Source organism: Phocoena phocoena, chromosome 2, assembly GCF_963924675.1.
Source record: "Phocoena phocoena chromosome 2, mPhoPho1.1, whole genome shotgun sequence".
Lineage (NCBI taxonomy): Eukaryota > Metazoa > Chordata > Mammalia > Artiodactyla > Phocoenidae > Phocoena > Phocoena phocoena.
In genome coordinates, this window is record NC_089220.1 from 25,224,746 (window position 1) to 25,242,484 (window position 17,739).

A 17,739-nucleotide genomic window follows, 5' to 3' on the forward strand; every position below is an offset into this window, starting at 1 on the left:
CAGGGACCCCGCTGCCGGCGCAGGGAACTACATTTCCCAGGGCACCCCGAGCCGCCGCTTGGTGACTTATTGGCGGGGCGGCTCGCAAGATCCAGCGTGCTAGCGGGCCGGAGGGCCATCCTGAGGAGGGGAAGGATGCCGCCGGCCGTAGGCGGAGGCCTGGCAGGGTCCGAACTGCGTCCCCGGAGGGGCCGCTGTGGGTCCCAGGCTGCTAGGGCCGTGGGCCCGGACGTGGCCACCGAGGCTACAGCGCGGAGCCCCAAACGGCCTGCTCCGAGCTCGCGGCGCTTCGAGGCGCCCGGCCGGTGGGCTCTGCTGGCCCTGGTGACGCTGATGTCCTTCGCCACCCGCTTCCACCGTCTGGACCAGCCGCCGCACATCTGGTGAGTGATGGGAGGGACTGGGCAGGCACCATGGCAACTGGGAGGGAGGGGCGCGCCTTCTCATTGGTCTGGAGGCACGGAGAGGGCGGGATTCATAGGTGGAGGGGCGGGGCCGCGCTGGAGGTGAAACAGGTTTCTGGTGGTTGCCTCTGCCCAGGTGCAGTCTCCGTGAGAGAAATCTTTTTGCTCCGGTGTGTGTGAGAGTGGGATTCCTTAGGATCTGAGGAAGCAGTCTTCATGTCTTGCAGGTTATGCTGCAGCGTCTCACCTGGCTCTCAAATGGTAGCTTTTAAAGGTGCCTTGAACTGACCCAGGAGAATTGGAAATTCTTAGTACAGAATTTCCTAAGGCCTGAGTTCCTAATCTGCGGGATTTCCAGACCTCCACGGAGGGGAACATTCCTATCTGAGTACCACATTCTCGGGAGCCAGAACAACCTGTGTGTCCACGAATGATAACAAGGGTCCCAGGAAGCAGGTCTGGGGGCATCCTGTGAGGATGTATTTTCTTAAAGGCTTTATTTTGTAGGACTAAGGTGCAGGAGTCAAATTTCGTTAAAAGAGCCTTAAAAAGTCTCCAGCTCGAAGGAGGAAAATTTTTATACAGTTTGAAAATGGTTAATTTGTTTGGCCAAGACGTGATACCATGTTTTCTCAGTATCACTGAGGAGAAAGTGTAGGGGTTGTTAGAAATGGAACTCCTTGACTAAAAAGCAAGCAGGCTAACAAACTATCAGGGTTACCCTACTTGGAAGTTAATGAATTAGCTTGTTACTATTTCATGAGTGCTGGCGGAAGATGTGAGACTCCTGGGTCAGAGTCAAAAGACTTATTACTCGTAGCAGAGGAAGCAGGATGAACATCGGCCTGTTGGATTCAGTTTCTCATGGCTCCGAAGGGGACGCTATGGGCTCAGATGGATGACTGCACACATTGTGTGTTGCCTTGCAGCTAAGGAGCAATAAGCTTGGGGAATTTACAAAAAGCAAGCGTACTTTTTGCCCTGGAGAGAGATGTTACCTCATCTCTCAAGGCTGCTTGGTGCAAACACAACTTTGGGAAATGGCCCAGGTAAAGTGCAGTCAAGGCCCTGCATTCTCCGCATACCCAGCAAGGTGTGTGGAAGTACAAGAGACCCATGGAGGACTGTCTCTCCCAACAGTCTCACTCCTTGATTTTACACTTTCTTGGCTTCTAGCAAATTTTCACATGAATGTGCAACTCCATTGGCTACTCGGATTAACCTGGCTGAGGCAGGGACCCAGTCTGTTTAGTTTGTCTCATACAACATTTAATTAAGGCTACTCTCACCAGGAGTCAAAACAGCAGGGTGGGGCTTCCCTGGTGGCGCAGTGGTTGAGAGTCCGCCTGCCGATGCAGGGGACACGGGTTCGTGCCCCGGTCCGGGAAGATCCCACATGCCGCAGAGCGGCTGGGCCCGTGCACCATGGCCGCTGAGCCTGCACGTCCGGAGCCTGTGCTCCGCAACATGAGAGGCCACAATAGTGAGAGGCCCGCGTACCGCAAAAAAAAAAAAAAAAAAAACAGCAGGGTGAGGCCAACCTGTGGTGTTAACGTGTGCCCTCCAGGGTGCTGGAGTGGGGTGGGGAGGGACCAGGAAAGTCTTATTTCAGATAGCTGAGATGTAGTCTAAGGCCAGTCTGTTATCCATTATAGTCTGTACACAGGTGTTTAGACTGACCTCTGATTTTTGATGTCACTGCCAATAATTACAATGAGTTCTCCCATTTAAAAAGCAACTCCCATGCCCAGTGGAAAGACATTCCACAGCACATTCTTCCCTGCATTCTAATATATTACCTGAAGGGGTGCAGATTGCTCCAGTTCAGGATTTTTTGTTAAATATTATTTGGATTTCCATCAGCTTTGATTTGGATCATCATTACAGTGATTTGGTTAAGCCCCACGGGCAGTGAGAGTCACTGCGTAGTTGCAGCCTCAAGCACTATACAAGGCATAACCTAAGGTCCCTAGGGTGTCAGGAGAAGCTTATGAATTTATATCAGTCATACTAACAGAAGGTTGTGCCAGTCTGTGTTTTTGCGCACATGCGAGGGAGGTCCATGTTTGGGAGTTAATGTTGATGTAGTCAGGGGCATGAGGATAGTTCAAGACCGGCCACGTCCACATGAGTTTTTCTGGTTTCATAGTGGAATAACAGAGTCCGCAATAGGTCAGATTGCTAGCTGCAGCTGCCACTGACTTAGTTGAACCGTGTTAGTATTTTGCCAGGCTGGGTGCTGGGCCAAGGAGGCAAAGAGAGCATTAATTGTTTCCCTTCTCTTTACATTTCCAGGGGCCTAAGATGTTCCTTCCCCAGGTGGAAAGGTTGTTTGTTTCCTCCCACTGCCATATAATCAGTGTGTCCCACTCTAGTACCTGTAATTTCACCTTTACTCCAACTATTGCATACTAATATCCAGACCTTTCTGTCATGGGCACTGTCAGAAACTTGACAGAGACTTATTATGTCTCCCATCTTGGTCCATGTGAGCCACTGTAGCGGGACCTCACAAGCAGTGTGCTCAACCAGGTGATCTTTATGCACTAAAACCACGTCACTCCAACAAGAAAACCCAAGTGACTGAACTGGAATTAAGTTTGAATCCCATAAATCCCCAACTGCACCCCCAGGCTGATCCAGAATTGCTGTTAGGGGAGACCAGTCGAGCCCAGGAATAGTCAAGGAAGAATCTCAAATTTTCAAAATAGGTTTTTATAACCTTCCACCCCTTTTGTTCTGATCATTACCCAGTTGGTGGCCGAGAGGAGATGAACACCTAGTTAGGTGACCAAACTACTTGACTAAGGTGTGTGAACAAGGAGGAAGGTGAGGGAAGTTGACTCAGAAATCTTTTTGAGAAGACTGTTCAGTGCTTGACAATATCAGATACCCGTGGATGGTCTGGAGTGTGGAATGTCATCAGATTTTTGGCTATTCAGCCATTGCAAAAACAAAAAAAAAAGGTGTACCGTTGTTAGACTGTAGATGGTTTGGAAAGCTGAAAACACAACACAGTTTAGTTTCAAGGGCCGCAGTGATATATCTAGAGTCAGATGATTGGGCTGGAACAGCATCATCAGCACTAAGCCAAAACGGTGTCAACAGCAGTGGGGCACCAGTGATAGCCTGGAACGCGGAACAAAGTCCTAGTACAATCAGTTTCCTTGAAGTGGTCAGTACCCCACGCAATGTGGCTTCCTTTACTGCAAGACAAACGTGCCAACTTTTGGCAGGAGTCACAAGTTACCACAATGTAGCAATGGCTTCTGCTTTGGAGACGTATAGTCCTTTACTTTGTGCCCAGTCCATGGTGGTAGATGTGTTTCCATGCCTGGCGTATTGATGTATGCAGGTGGCAATGGCAGCAGTCTGGATGGTGCAGGTTTGATCAGCAGCTTGATTCTAATCAGTCTTATCAGAATACTGGCCCTTACTGGGGGCATCTACAGGAGTGATCCAGATTGTCCCGTTGGCAGGCAGCCATGATTTTTTTCCACAGCTCTTGGCTCCGAAGAGGGGTGTTTTACATTTCTTAGTATATAGCCTTACAAGTGACACACCAGATGGTTAGGCCAATGGCAAAAGCCTAAGGGAAAATAAAAATATAACTTGTCTGTTTCTTAGGAGTATTGTCTAAGGCAACGGTGATGACTTTCAATTCAGTGCATTGTGCCAATCAACCCTTATTGCAGTCGGTCTTCCAGAAACGTCAGTGGGGCTGGATGATAGCTACTGCTCTGTGGATACCATCTGCTTTTAATTTAGCCTATAACCACCAGTGAACCAGGCACAAACATTAGGAGAAACCTCTGGGAATCAAGATCCCACTGAGTCAGCGGCTTTGCTTCAGGTGGTGGAGTGGAAGATAGTTTCTTCCAAAGGGGCAGCTGCCACCTCTTCTTGAAAAACCAAGATGCCTCTAGAGCCAGGCCGGCTATACTCTTGAATATACCACTTCCATTTCACCAGCGAGGCTTGTTGAGCCTTTCCCTCGTTAGTCATAGATTTCAAGTTGACCCAACCCAAAGTGACAGTATCAGGCCAAAGAGTCCTAAGGTCTTCATGGTTCAGGCCCTCAAGTTCAACAAGAGCTTAGTAGTAGGTTGACAGTTGCCCCTTTAAAAAGGTGTGTACTTGGTGCCTATGTCCAGCAGATGGCGCTGTCATGGAGCTCTTCAAGCCTCCCTCCCCAACCCCTCGCCCCGAAATTCCATCTTTAAAGCTGTAATGTCCCTTTCTCATCTTGTGATTTATATTATTTCTGTAGGACCACTTGGGAGGGGACAGGATCACCTCTCACTAAATTAGCAGTCTCTCAATGGGATAATCTTGGACACATATGGGATAAATACGACTATGCCTTCAGCAGTGGGAGACACACTAGTTGCAAGGGCCCTACCCACAAGGCCACTTACCCTTCCCGTCCCCGCTGGGAACTTGGCTCAGACCCTATCAGTTGAATTTGGGTGCTTTTTCCCCTTTCAACTAACAAGTCTAATAGGCCCGCATCAGGAGCTATAATGACAGCCACCTAGAGGTTATGCCATTCCCAGGTGGGAGGTGTGGCGAGTGCTGGATGCAGGGCGCAGGAGGAGGCCTTTTTGCTCCTTCAGCCCCTCGGCAGGCTTGGCACCACTTCTTACCAGTCTGCTTTCCTGTGTCTGGTGAGCACCTGGGCTTAGGGGCTTTTTCTTTCAGTCCCTGTACACACTGCTATGGTCCTCCCTGCAGTCCTCGGCACCTTTGGTAATCCCTGTGCCTAGCAAATCCTCTTACTCCAAGGGATTGAGTAGGGTGCTCCTGTATCCAGTAGGACTTTGAGCTTGAGTCCCTCTCTTCCCCAGAGTTTCCCACCACACTAGGATGGGTGTGTATGGCCTTTAGTCCCCTTTAGGGACAGGGAGACCTTAGCCCCACCTGTAATCATCTCACTCTTTAAAGAAGCTGAGATTGTGCCAGAGGGGGAGGGATCATGGGACACGGAGGGAGTGGCTCTGAGCCTCTAAGCAAGGCACACCTTTAGCTTGAGCACACAGCTCACCCGAGAACCTTTCAATGTTTTCATTTTACCCAGAGTTCTGCGTTGAATAGCAAGGTCCTTACCGCCGGCACCATGTGTAAGCATTGGGGCCTCCGAGATTCATCAGCCCGTCCATCTTGCCTTTTGGCTGGGGCTGCTTAGCTTATCGCCCCAGGGTTGTGATTATATCCTTTCCTCCTTTTGCCCAGAAGGCCGTGGGCAGTAACCAAGGCAGCATTCAGACAGTTTGTTTCAATCCTGCCTCTCTCCCCTCAACCTCATTCATAGGCAGGACAGTGGGGGATTCTTACTACCTGCCTTCCCCACCACTTGGGCAAGAGCATTAACTACCAGATTCCAGGGAGTCTTCTCTTATCCCCTAACCCAGTCCATGATGGCCCTTGTCCTTTCTCTTAAGGAAAGCTATGACTCAGCATCCTATGCTTGTCACCAAACTATCAGGGTTTGGGGTTTTATTTTTATGCTACTTGCCAACTAATGAGTTAGCCTGTCATTGTTTTATGGATGCTGGCAGGAGACAAAGTCCTAGGTCACAGACAGAGGCCTTTATTTCTCACAGCACAGCAAGCAGGATGAGCATCAGTATGTTGGCATCAGCTCCCCTTGCCCCCAGTGTCCCATGTGATACCCTGGGTCTGGGTGAATGCCTGCACATGCAGGGGGTTGAATCACAGCTGAGGAGGATTGATCTTGGGGAAGCCGCTGTTTTATAATAAGCAGTAAACAAGACTGCTCTCTGTCCCGGAGGGAGACGTGGTGTCTTCCTCAAGGTTGCTGCAAGCATAACCCTGAGAAGTGGCCTGAGTAAAGAGCAGCCAGGACCTTGCATTCTTGGCGTAGCCTGCAAGGTCTGTAGAGCAAGAGAGAGCCAGAGAAGACTGTCCGTCCCTCCACAAACACGCAGTAAAAGCCAAGAGGAAGTGTGACTATTGCTACTAGTTTTACTTGAAGTAAAAATCTTACACCCCTTTATCAATATGTTTCCAAACAGACTTCAAAACTAACCACAAATGTTGGGACAGTTTAAATAGTGCCCAGCATGTGTGGGACATTATAGTCTGCAGAGTTCTTTCCCATGTGTTACCTGATACCTGCCTCCCTGCGAGGTGGACTGGCGGATGCTACTGTTGTCTTCATCACGTAGATGAGAAAAGAGATCCGGAGAGGGTGAGTGATTTTGCCGGGTCATGCTCCCACAGTGGGTGGCGGAGCTGGGACCGGATCTCTCTTTTTTCTGCAAATGTATTTTGTCACACTGCTTGGAAGTTATTTTTCTGTTTGACATCGCCATGTCACTGTCCTCATTTCATGTCAAGCCATGTGCTTAGCAGACGCAGAAGTAGATTTACCCTTCTGCCTATTTATTAGACCCAGTGTGTAAAACACACAAACAAAAAAAAGACCCTGCATTTTTGGTAAGAGCATGTTTTGCCCCTTATTCTGTAGGACAGTGATAACTACTTACAGAAGCTGACCTGGGGATGGATAGTCACTAGAAAGCAACTGTTCTTCTGAGCTGCAGGGAGAGATTGACAAACAGAAATGGCCAGTTTCTGCTGGGTTACTAGCCTGCCGCTGTGAAGCCCCCGTGTAGGGTGTGAAAGGTTTACTGTGGTTGTGTAGAAGAACAAGATTTTTCATTGTGTTTAAAAGCTAGTGTATTAGAATCACTTACTTGCAAAATAATTTTTAAATAATTTGTAAATAATGAGGATAGGTTTTTAGACTGGTTGTTAACTTAGTAAGAAAGCCCACACTTTTTATATACTTGTTAGTTCATTATAATAAGGTCAGTGAGTTCATAGTTAGCAGGTTAGTTATCACAAGGTTGGGAGCAAAATCAGACTCCAGGCACAACCATGGTCTATAGGCTCTTACTGATCAGTAGCCCACAGTGTAGTTTGTAACAGCAAGAGTAATGTAGTTTCTAGTAGCAAAAATAGTCTTAGGGTTAGAAGTTAGCAGACTTGGGGCTTCCCTGGTGGCGCAGTGGTTAAAAATCCACCTGCCAAGGCAGGGGACACAGGTTCGAGCCCTAGTCCAGGAAGATCCCACATGCCATGGAGCAACTAAGCCCGTGTGCCACAACGACTGAGCCTGCGCTCTAGAGCCTGTGAGCCACAACTACTGAGCCCATGTACCACTACAGAAGCCCATGCACCTAGAGCCCATGCTCCGCAACAAGAGAAGCCACTGCAATGAGAAGCCCTTGCACCACAACGAAGAGTAGCGCCCGCAACTAGAGAAAGCCTGTGCGCAGCCACAAAGACCCAATGCAGCCACAAATAAATAATAAATAAATAAATAAACTTATTTTTTAAAAAAAGTTAGCAGACTTGGAAGAAAACTCTTATTGCAAAACTTTTTATAGTATAGGAAACTCTTCACCTTTTTAAAATAAGTAGAAACTCAAGATACAGTATAAGTATAGATTTAACTTAAATTTATGAAACTGGTTGGTAAGTATTTGCTAGCCTTTCTCAGCTATCTAAACGAAGATTAAGGAACAGCCTGATGTCTTGCTTCCTCAAATCACTTGTGTCAAAAGCTTTTTTTTTTTTTAAATCCAGATTTTCTCATTAACTGCTTGAAACTTATAACCTTTGGTTTTAACTGTAATTTTAACCATGCTTTATTAAGTCTGTTTGGGTTGTATGATAATTTTAAGAATTTCATTTCTCTTTCTGTTTTCTTTTTAGTTGGGATGAAACTCACTTTGGAAAAATGGGAAGTTACTATATCAACCGCACCTTTTTCTTTGATGTGCACCCGCCTCTGGGAAAGGTGAGCAGTGTGGTGAATGGCAGTGCTCTCCTAAGAGTTGGAGCCAAGTCTTAGATTTGGATTTAATTCTTGGGCTTGTAGAAAGAATTCCCTGACATTCCAGAACAGCTGCTTTCATGGGAAACCTTTGGTGTTTTTAGGAGTCCTCTGGGCTCAGAAATGGAGATTCCACCAACTGGTGGATGGATAAGCAAAATGTGGTATTATCTATACAATGGAATATTATTGAGCCATAAAAAGGAGTGAAATATTGACACATACTGCAACATGGATGAGTCTCATAAACATTATATTAAGTGGAAGAAGTCAGACATAAAGGGCCACATGTTATATGTTTCCAGAATTGGCAAATCCACAGAGGCAGAAACTAGATTAGCAGTTGCCAGGGTCTGGGGGGAGGGAGGATTGGGGAGTGACTGTAAATGGGTGTGGAATTTCTTTTTGGGGTGATGAAATAGTCTGGAATTAGGTAGTGGTGATGGTCGCACAACCTTGTGAATAAACTAAAAGCCACTGAATTGTACACCTTAAAATGGTGAATTTTATGGTATATGAAAAAAAAAAGAGATGGAGAGAAGGAATGTGTTGCATAAAAAGCAGAAATAGCTTAGGGGAGCTGACTGTCCACAAGGGCCTGAAACTCCTTCCCACTCCCCGTTCCCAGCGTGCACGTTGTTTGGCTTGTTCCTTTCACATGATGTACAATTATAAATTCCACCAATCAGAATTCATTTTACTCTCTTAAAAACAAACACCCCCGAGAAGGCTAATGGATTAGCCTTGGCATTTCGCTCACTCCTTTCTTCCTAACTGGAGGCTGAGCTCTCTGGTACTAAAGGGACAGGAATTTGCCTGGTATGAAGATGGGGAGTGTTCTTGGAGCGTGGAGTACTTGGGGATGAAGGCAGGGGGTGAGGGGTGGCAGGGGTGGTGACTGTGACAGGTGGGCTTAGGGGGAAAGCACCAGAGCATGGGGTAGGGACCAGGGGCAAGGCCCTGCAGGTGGGAGGGGTGGAGAGGAAGGTGGGATAGGTGGCCTCTTTCTCTCTTTCTTTCTTTCTTTCTTATTTATTTAGCTGTACCGGGTCTCAGTTGTGGCACGTGTGATCTGTAGTTGCGGCATGTGGGCTCTTAGTTGAGGCATGCAGGATCTAGTTCCATGACCAGGGATCGAATCTGGGCCCCCTGCATTGAGAGCATTGAGTCTTAACTGCTGGACCACCAGGGGAGTCCCTGGGTGGCCTATTTCAAAATTAGCTCCGAGCCCAGAGAAGGAGCAAAAAGTGTAATGCCTCTTTCTGTCTCCTTTATAAAATAACAACAATAAGATTGGAGCAATTGAACAGTCTCTTTTAGTCACTTTAGATGCATTAACTTATATAATGCTCAGGACAACCTTATGAAGTAGGTACTGTTGTATCCTCATGTTACGGAAGGGGAAACTGGGACTCAGAGACGATAAGTAGTTTGCCGTAGGGATTAAAGCTAGTAAGTGGCAGCTGGTAAGGTTCAGACTGGCTTAGAGTCTGCTCTGTTAACCATTATACCACTGCCTAATGAACTTGCCTTGCCCCAGTATTCGGGCAAGTACATCTGTTACCGCTGTAGAATTAAGCCACAGAACGTGCTGAATATTTGCACTGGGCTAGCCCGGGACCCAGCCCGCCAGTAGAGGGGGAAACCTAGCCCGGTCTTTTATCTGGGGACTGCCTGTCTGTTTTTGGAGTCTGCTAGTGCTCAGCACAGTGAAGGCGTGTGGAAAACACTTGCTGATTTGTTTTCGCTGAAGCCTTCCCTTCCTCACACGTGGCCCCTGTGTGAAGGGAGAAATGTGAGGCTTCTTTCTAAGGCTGCCCCCGGAGAGTGTGATCCATCTGCCCCTCTGATTTATCTCCTGATGGTCCTGTGCTCTACCTGGATGAAAGAGAGTGATAAGCAAAGTAGCTTTCATAGGTTCTGAGGCCAAGTCAGTCCAAGAATCAAAAAGCCCCATGAAGTGGTGAGTAGAACGTTTTCTCCTACAGTACTGACCCCAATACCCGCCTCTTCACACTGGTCCCAGCCCTGGGCGCCAGGGCCTCCAAGGAAATAGGTACTTTTAAAAGAAGTAAAAATACCTGCACGTAGCAAAAAGTTTGATCAGTACAGAAGGAAATAAAAGGTCAAAAGTTACCTTCCCTCACATTTTTATTCCTCAGAGGCAGCCAGGGTCACCTTTATTAACAGTTTCTTATATATCCTCTCAAAAACTTTATACAAATATACGTGTGTATGCATTTCTATACACATATATATTAGCACACGGGAACAGCACATTATATATGCAAATGGAATCAGGCTAAAATTGTTGAGCAACTTGTATTTTAAACATAACATATCTTCTTTCCACATCAGTACATAAAATGTACCCCATTCTTTTTCATGGCTGTCGATTATTCTGTTATACAGTTGCGCCATAAGTTATTTTGCCTCTCTTCAACTGGTGGGCATTTATGTTATTTCCAATTTTTAGCCATTACAAAAGGTAGTGCAATGAACATCCTTGTACATTTATCTTTTCATAGTTTTGCAGGTGTAGCCAAAAGAACCTCAGCGGCTGAACTAAAGAGTCAAATAATATGCACATTTAGATTTGTGTTAGACATTGTTAAGTTTTCCTGCAAAAATGCTGTGATAATACATACTCCCACCAACAGTGTATGAGGGCGCTTGCTTCCCTCACATCGTTGCCAGCAGTGGTATGATCATAATTCCAAAATTTTGCGAATTTGAGAGTAAAAACTGGTATATCACTGTTTTCATTTGCGTGTCTTTCTGAATTACGTTGAACATTTTTCCATATGTTTTTTAGCCATCTGTGTTTTGTTTTCTATGAAAACATTTTTCTAGTAAGTTGCTCTTATTCTTATTGATTTGAATGAGTTCTTTAGTTAGGAAATTAGCTCAGGGCTACTTTTAACCTTATGGAAACTGAGAGGGAACTGAATTTTGAGTGCTTGTTAAACGCTTGTCAGAGTGCTAAGTGTTTTACCTACAACATTACCTCTAAGCCTCACAACCATCTGCAAGGAAGGTTTTACTACCTGTAGGTAAGAGATTATTACGATCAGAGAGCTAGTATGGGGGGCTCTGAGATCCAAACCATCTGTGCATTTCTTCACTCTACCAGACCAGCCAAGAAGTCTGGGGATTTATGCCAGCACCAGGCGGGTATGTCCTCTGAGATCCCAGGGGGGAAGGGACATTCATTTGATTGTCATTTGTCAGTTTAAGTTCACCTGGGTATTCGGATGGCTCTGTCTTCTCAATACCTTATATTACTTTACGTTAAATTAATTAATATTAAATTAACTGGGATTAACTGGACCCTGGGATGCCTTTTTTTTTTTTTTTTTTTAAATAAGGCCTCATGGTAATTTACTGCTGAACTTTGGCTTCTGTACCTTGACACAGAACTACAGAGAGTGACTGTGTTTAGAACTACTTAGAGAAAAAAGTGAGCTGGTTAGTGGTCCAAATCCAAGCCCCCACAAGCAGCATCGCTGGGAAGGGCTTTCCCTCCACACAGCCAGTGTATTCTGCCCCTCCACACAGCCGAACCCGAGCACAGGGGTCAGGCCGCGGCAGCCTGGGGCTGTTACAGATGCTTGATATTTGCTGACAGTTTTTATGTTTTAGCTGCTTCTGATTACGTGTGTGGAAAAGAAAATTTTACACTGTTGACGGTCAAGGAAAGACAGAAATGAAGAGGCTGATCCTCTCGAACGTTTTGAAGGATTTATAACTCACAGTCTTAGTTTACAGTTGATTTGTTCTGTTTTGGGCTGTGCCAGGGTGGCCTCCCTTTGGAATACTGGAGGTAGGAGAAACCAGTCCCTGGCCTTTTGGCACTGTTTCCACTGGGACTTCTCTCTTCCCCTCTGGGGAAATGCATCTGTGTTTGCATTCTGCTTTCCCATTTTCTTCCCTTCTCTCTATTCCTGGTGTGTAGCAACTTGGCCACTTTCCTCCCTCCTCATTCTGACTTGGAACCTCATTTTCTTTTCAGTGGCCCAGTCTCCCAGGAATCAGCCCCTGCCCATGGCCTCCCCCATGAGCTGTCGTGTTTTACTTCGTAACAAATGAAAGAAGGCTGAATGAGAGAGCCCCTCACTGGCCCTGCCCTTCGCATTGTGGGATTTTTTTCTTCCTAAATACTCAGTCTGCACTGTTCCCAAGAACTTGGCCTTAACACAAGAGAGGATTTGTTTCAGGCAATGAGCTCTGTAGACAAAAGATTCTTTGCTCTGCAACAGCTGCTGGAGAAAATGTCACAGTGGTAGCTCCTTCTATGGGCAGTTGTCAAGGGAAGCCAAGGTCTGGGCGCAGCTGGAGGGGAGTTCAGGGGGCGGAAGCATCTTCTCTCTGAGGCCTCTCCTTCTCTCCTCAGATGCTGATAGGCCTTGCTGGCCACCTGAGTGGATATGACGGCACCTTTTTGTTCCAGAAGCCTGGGGACGAATATGAGCATCACAGCTACCTGGGAATGAGAGGAGTAAGGCTTCCTGACTTGCTATTGCCCGACTCAACCCTGGGGCCACGCTCAGTCAGAAATGTGACACCTGGAAGCCCTGGAGTGGTGGCAGGTGTAGATAAGGGGACTTTGGTGGGGGAGGATGATTGGACCTGTACCCTGTAGTAGAGATTCAGAGCTGGGGTGGGCGGGAAGGGAGAGGGAGGCCACAGATAATGCAGCGATGACACAGACAGGAGCAAGCGCACCCCGTCACCTGTTCTCCTGCCAACGTGAGGCATCAGATTTCAGATCAGAGGGCAGCCCGGGACTCAGGCACCCAGGAATCTCCTGCAATCCCAACATTGGCCTCAGCACATTGGCAGGCTACACGTCCTTCCCCTGCAGCCACAACTGCTAGGGTGTTGCCTACCTCTGAGGGCCTTTATTAACATTTCAGCATCCCCACACCCATGTCATCAGGTTCTTCTTTCTTTCCCCACGAAGGTGTCGGGCACACAAGGGGTTTTCCAGTCTTTTAAGGGAAGTGTGTGTTTGCCTGGTCCCTCTGTGCTCTGAGTCCCAACACCAGCCTTGATGGGGCATGGCAGGGCCTAAATACCCAACTGTCTGGGCACCTTGTACCTGGAGCTAATAAGACCTGTGGAAACTGTCCTCCAGTGTGGAGCTCTCAGAGCAGGTTGCATTTACAAGCCCCTTTCCTCAAGGAAACTGCTTTATCAAAGCAGTTTAGATAAATGCCATGTGATTACTTGGGCTCATCACTGGCTTGTTTGTGTGGTCATACCATTCCATATTAAACAAGAAGTGTCCACTGCCCTCAAGTTCATATTCTTAAGTGATTCTGTGTCTTCCTAATGATGTTTGAATACCACATAGCATACATAATTGGATATAGGCCTGACTCACTGTGAACTTGCTATGGAAATGAGAAGGCCAAATATATCAGCCCTGTTCCCTTTCACACTAGAGCACATTGCTTTCTGCTAACAAAAAGTGACAACCCAAATGTGAGAATTTCCATTCCCCTGGGTTTGTCTGATTACTTTTGATGGACAGGGTAGGCGGATGGAGAGAACACTGGTGGTTAAAAACAAAACAAAACTGAAAAACAACCCTCCAGATGCTGAAGTGTCAAGCAGTCTTTTTTCTAAAATCAAAATACAACCAATAGATTAAAGAGTGATTCCTGGTGTGATTGAATAAAAGGACCAAGGGAGAAATAACAGAAATAACATTAGAGTTCTCTAAAATATTAAAACACCTTCAGAGAGGTATTTCTCAACTTGCACCCAGTTTCATAACAGAAGCTAGTGTTTATCAAGAACATTCTGTGTGGTAATAAACTTTAGCTCATTTAATCTAAAAAGTAAACCCTATGAGGTAGGAACTCTTAAGTTTCACATTACACAGAAGGAGAGGCTGAGATACAGAGACATGACTTTGTCAAGGTCACAGCTAGCAATGATGGGACGGTTCATTCCCGGAGTCTCCCACTTGAAATCGTGGGCCGTCTTGCCCACACCTCCCTGGCTGAACTTTGCTGATTTCTTGTCAGTGCACAAGTTGGTGCTTAATGGGAACATAAATGTTGCTTGATTTGATGCTTCACTGTTACACTACCCCTTTGATATTTAAACATATTGCAGGTGATTTTAGGTCACCAAGTCATGCCATCATCAGGGCCCTCCATCTTAAAAGATTAGTTTGTACCAAGCCAAGTAGGTCCCTGATGCTTTGCTTAGTTAGTTACTTGACTGCTTCTCCTGTCCTTCCATAGTTCTGTGCGTTCCTCGGCGCTTTGCTGATCCCCTTTGCCTACCTCACTGTACTGGAGCTGTCCCAGTCCCTCCCGGCAGCGCTGCTCACGGCTGCCCTCCTCACCTTTGGTAAGTTGTCCTAGACCACGTTTCTTGGGATATTGACTGCCACGCTATGAATGTAGCTGGAAATCAATATACTTAAAGATCCTGTCTACGGGCCCAGTTCTTAAGTAACCTGAGGATTGGGTAAATGTACTACAAGCCTCCTTTTATTCACTAGTAATACTTACATATATAAATACTTACATGTAGCAAGCCTTTATATTTTATTGGAGTGGTGAGTTGGTATGGGTAATCCCAAGGAATAGATTATCTGCAAGTTATCCACATTTGAGTTTGGAATGGATAACAAGTTTATGTGTGCGTGTGTGCGTGTGTGTGCGTGTGTGTGTGTGTGTGTGCGTGTGTGTGCGTGTGTGTGTGTGCGTGTGTGTGTGTTTGAAGGAGGCTTACAGTTCTAATTCTGCTTCTCTTAGGTTACTGTCAAGATTAGTTTGCATTCCTTAAACTAATTTCAACTGAATGCAAAGGTAGATGCCACAGAAGTAGCTGGGTGGCAGAGGATAAAATGGGAACTTTATTTCTGTGGATAATTCTCACATGGCTAATTGAGAGTTGATCCAGAGAAATTGATCCTGTTTTTAGCCTTGCTCATATGAAAGTGAATTCCTGACCTCATAGAGCTTAACATTTGAAGAAGTCCAGTTTAGGTGGTTAATTTAGGGGCGATTCTGGCTTTGTTTTTTTTTTTCTTTGTCTTCGTTGGGTCTTCGTTGCTGCGCGTGGGCTTTCTCTAGTTGCAGTGAGCAGGGACTACTCTTCGTTGTGGTGTGTGCGCTTCTCATTGCGGTGGCTTCTGTTGTTGCGGAGTATGGGCTCTAGGCGCTCGGGCTTCAGTAGTTGCGGCACATAGGCCTTAGAGTGTGTGGCCTTCAGTAGTTGCGGTGTGTGGGCTCAGTAGCTATGGCTCGCAGGCTCTAGGGTGCGCGGGCTTCAGTAGTTGTGGTGCCCAGGCTTAGCTGTTCTGCGGCATGTGGGATCTTCCCGGACCAGGGATCAAACCTGTGTCCCCTGCATTGTCAGGCGGATTCTTAACCACTGCACCACTAGGGAAGTCCCTCTGGCTTTGCTTTGACAGATAATGTTGCAAGACTACAGGGTCTCTTTCTAGAGGACTGGTGGCTTTTCCCTTGGGTCTTTAACTTCCCTCTTCAGTTATTCGTTTATTCATTTTTCATTCCACAACTATTTGCAAGCATCTACTCTCTGCTAAGCCACTTTCTTGGCCTCAGAGGATACGCTGATGAGACACTGCTATCATGGAGCTTGCTCATTAGTGGGGCAGATGATAAATAAGCAAGTAAATTAAGTCTGTAATGTAACACCTTAAGCAATAAGTACAATGTAGAAAATAGGGTAGGGTAAGGGATGGAGTAATGGGGAGTGATTTGTTTTAGGTAGGGTGGTCTGTGAAGAGCCCCCTGAGGAGGTGGCCTTGAGCAGAGACCTGAGTGAAGCCAAAGATTAAGCCATGCAGAGGTCTGAGGGAAGAGTGTTTAGGCAGAGGAAATAGCATGTGCAGTGGTCCTGGTGCAAGGCGGCACTTGGTGGATTCAGGGAACAGCAAGAAGGCCAGTGAGGCCAGAGAAGAGTGAGTGAGGCAGAGGGTGTTGGGAGAGGAGGCTGGATAGGTGGGGAGACCATGAAGGCTTTGGTGGCCATCTTGAGGCTGTCTGAAGGAGCTTGTTAGTCTGAATGAGATGGGAAGACATTGGAGGACTTAGGCCAGGCCATGATGTAATGAAATTTTGTTTAAAAGAAAAATCACTTCAGCACCTGCATGGAGAATCAACTCCCAACAGAGACTTCATATGAAATGGTAAGATTCTTTCCTGGGTGTATGTAGTTTGTGGCTGCATAAGCATGGTAGCAGAACTCCCTTTTTGATGGTGGAAATTAGCAGGAGCCCTCATCTCAGGATCACTGTATCTGAATGCATGACGTGATCCCTTTGTGGGTCAAGGGCCTGGAAGCAGTGTGAGATATTCTTTCATATCATTGGGCTTTGGTGTACCCCAAAGCTGTGGCCTTCCACCTTCCAGATGACTCAGTTGCCCATCTAATCTTGACTGCATAAATGCAACTAAGCACAAGGGGGACTGTTTCTTACCACTGGGGTGTTTGGTTCTCAGGGGGGCCCATCTCTGATTCCACTTTTTGACCACTGAGCTCATGTTTTTCAGACACAGGATGCCTCACTCTGTCCCAGTACATCCTCCTTGACCCCATCTTGATGTTCTTCATCATGGCTGCCATGCTGAGCATGGTCAAGTACAACTCCTGTGCCAACAGGTCAGAAACACCATCTTTGGGAGGGGGTGTCAGAAGCTGTGGCAGCTCTAGAATTTATATAAGGGCCAGGGACAGGGTGGGTGTGGTGCCTAGGGTGGGGGGCACCAGAATAGATATTGCCTGGGAACTGTTTGTCTCCCTGCCCTCAGTGGTTGCAGCCATTCCTGACTTGGTGATGGGAATAAGGTATATAAAGTTTGGCTTGAAGGGTCTACATCAGTCAAGAGGATCCCTGCAGGCCCCAGTCAATTCTAAAGCTGTTCTGGAGGGCCTGGCCTTCTTCCAGAATAGTCCCTTCCAGATCATCCTTCTGCCTCTGAGAGAGTAGAGTAGGTCATTCATTTTATTCAGACCAAAAGAGCTGGCTCTGCTAAGGCTTTTTCAGAAGTCACCTTGGTTTCGCCACAACCAAGCAGTGACCACCAGCTCTCTCCGGATTTGGGTTATCTTCTACTTGCACCACATCCCCTTCCACCTGCCATTTCTTTTTTTTTTTTTTTTGCGGTACGCTGGCCTCTCACTGTTGTGGCCTCTCCTGCTACGGAGCACAGACTCCGGACGCATAAGCTCAGCGGCCATGGCTCACGGGCCCAGCCGCTACGCAGCATGTGGGATCTTCCCAGACCGGGGCACGAACCCATGTCCCCTGCATCGGCAGGCGGACTCCCGACCACTGCGCCACCAGGGAAGCCCCACCTGTCATTTCTTGAATACATACTATGTGCCAGGTACTGTGCCAGGAGCTAGAGGTACAGGAACACATAGGTCTTGGCTGTTCAGGAGCATTTGCTGTGGCAGGGGGTCAGCCAGGGGATGAGG

The 17,739-nt window shown here is 47.0% G+C and overlaps 1 protein-coding gene across 1 annotated transcript in view; it reads left to right on the forward strand.

Annotated features, from left to right (window-relative positions):
- Positions 1–135: 135 nt before the first annotated feature.
- Positions 136–17,739, forward strand: part of POMT2 (protein O-mannosyltransferase 2) — a 44,254-nt gene continuing 26,650 nt past the window's right edge. The window contains exons 1-5 of the mRNA XM_065871955.1: positions 136–383; positions 8,148–8,232; positions 12,662–12,766; positions 14,526–14,634; positions 16,812–16,920. Coding sequence (XP_065728027.1) covers positions 136–383; positions 8,148–8,232; positions 12,662–12,766; positions 14,526–14,634; positions 16,812–16,920 — 656 coding nt within the window. The remainder of the gene's footprint in view (positions 384–8,147; positions 8,233–12,661; positions 12,767–14,525; positions 14,635–16,811; positions 16,921–17,739) is intronic.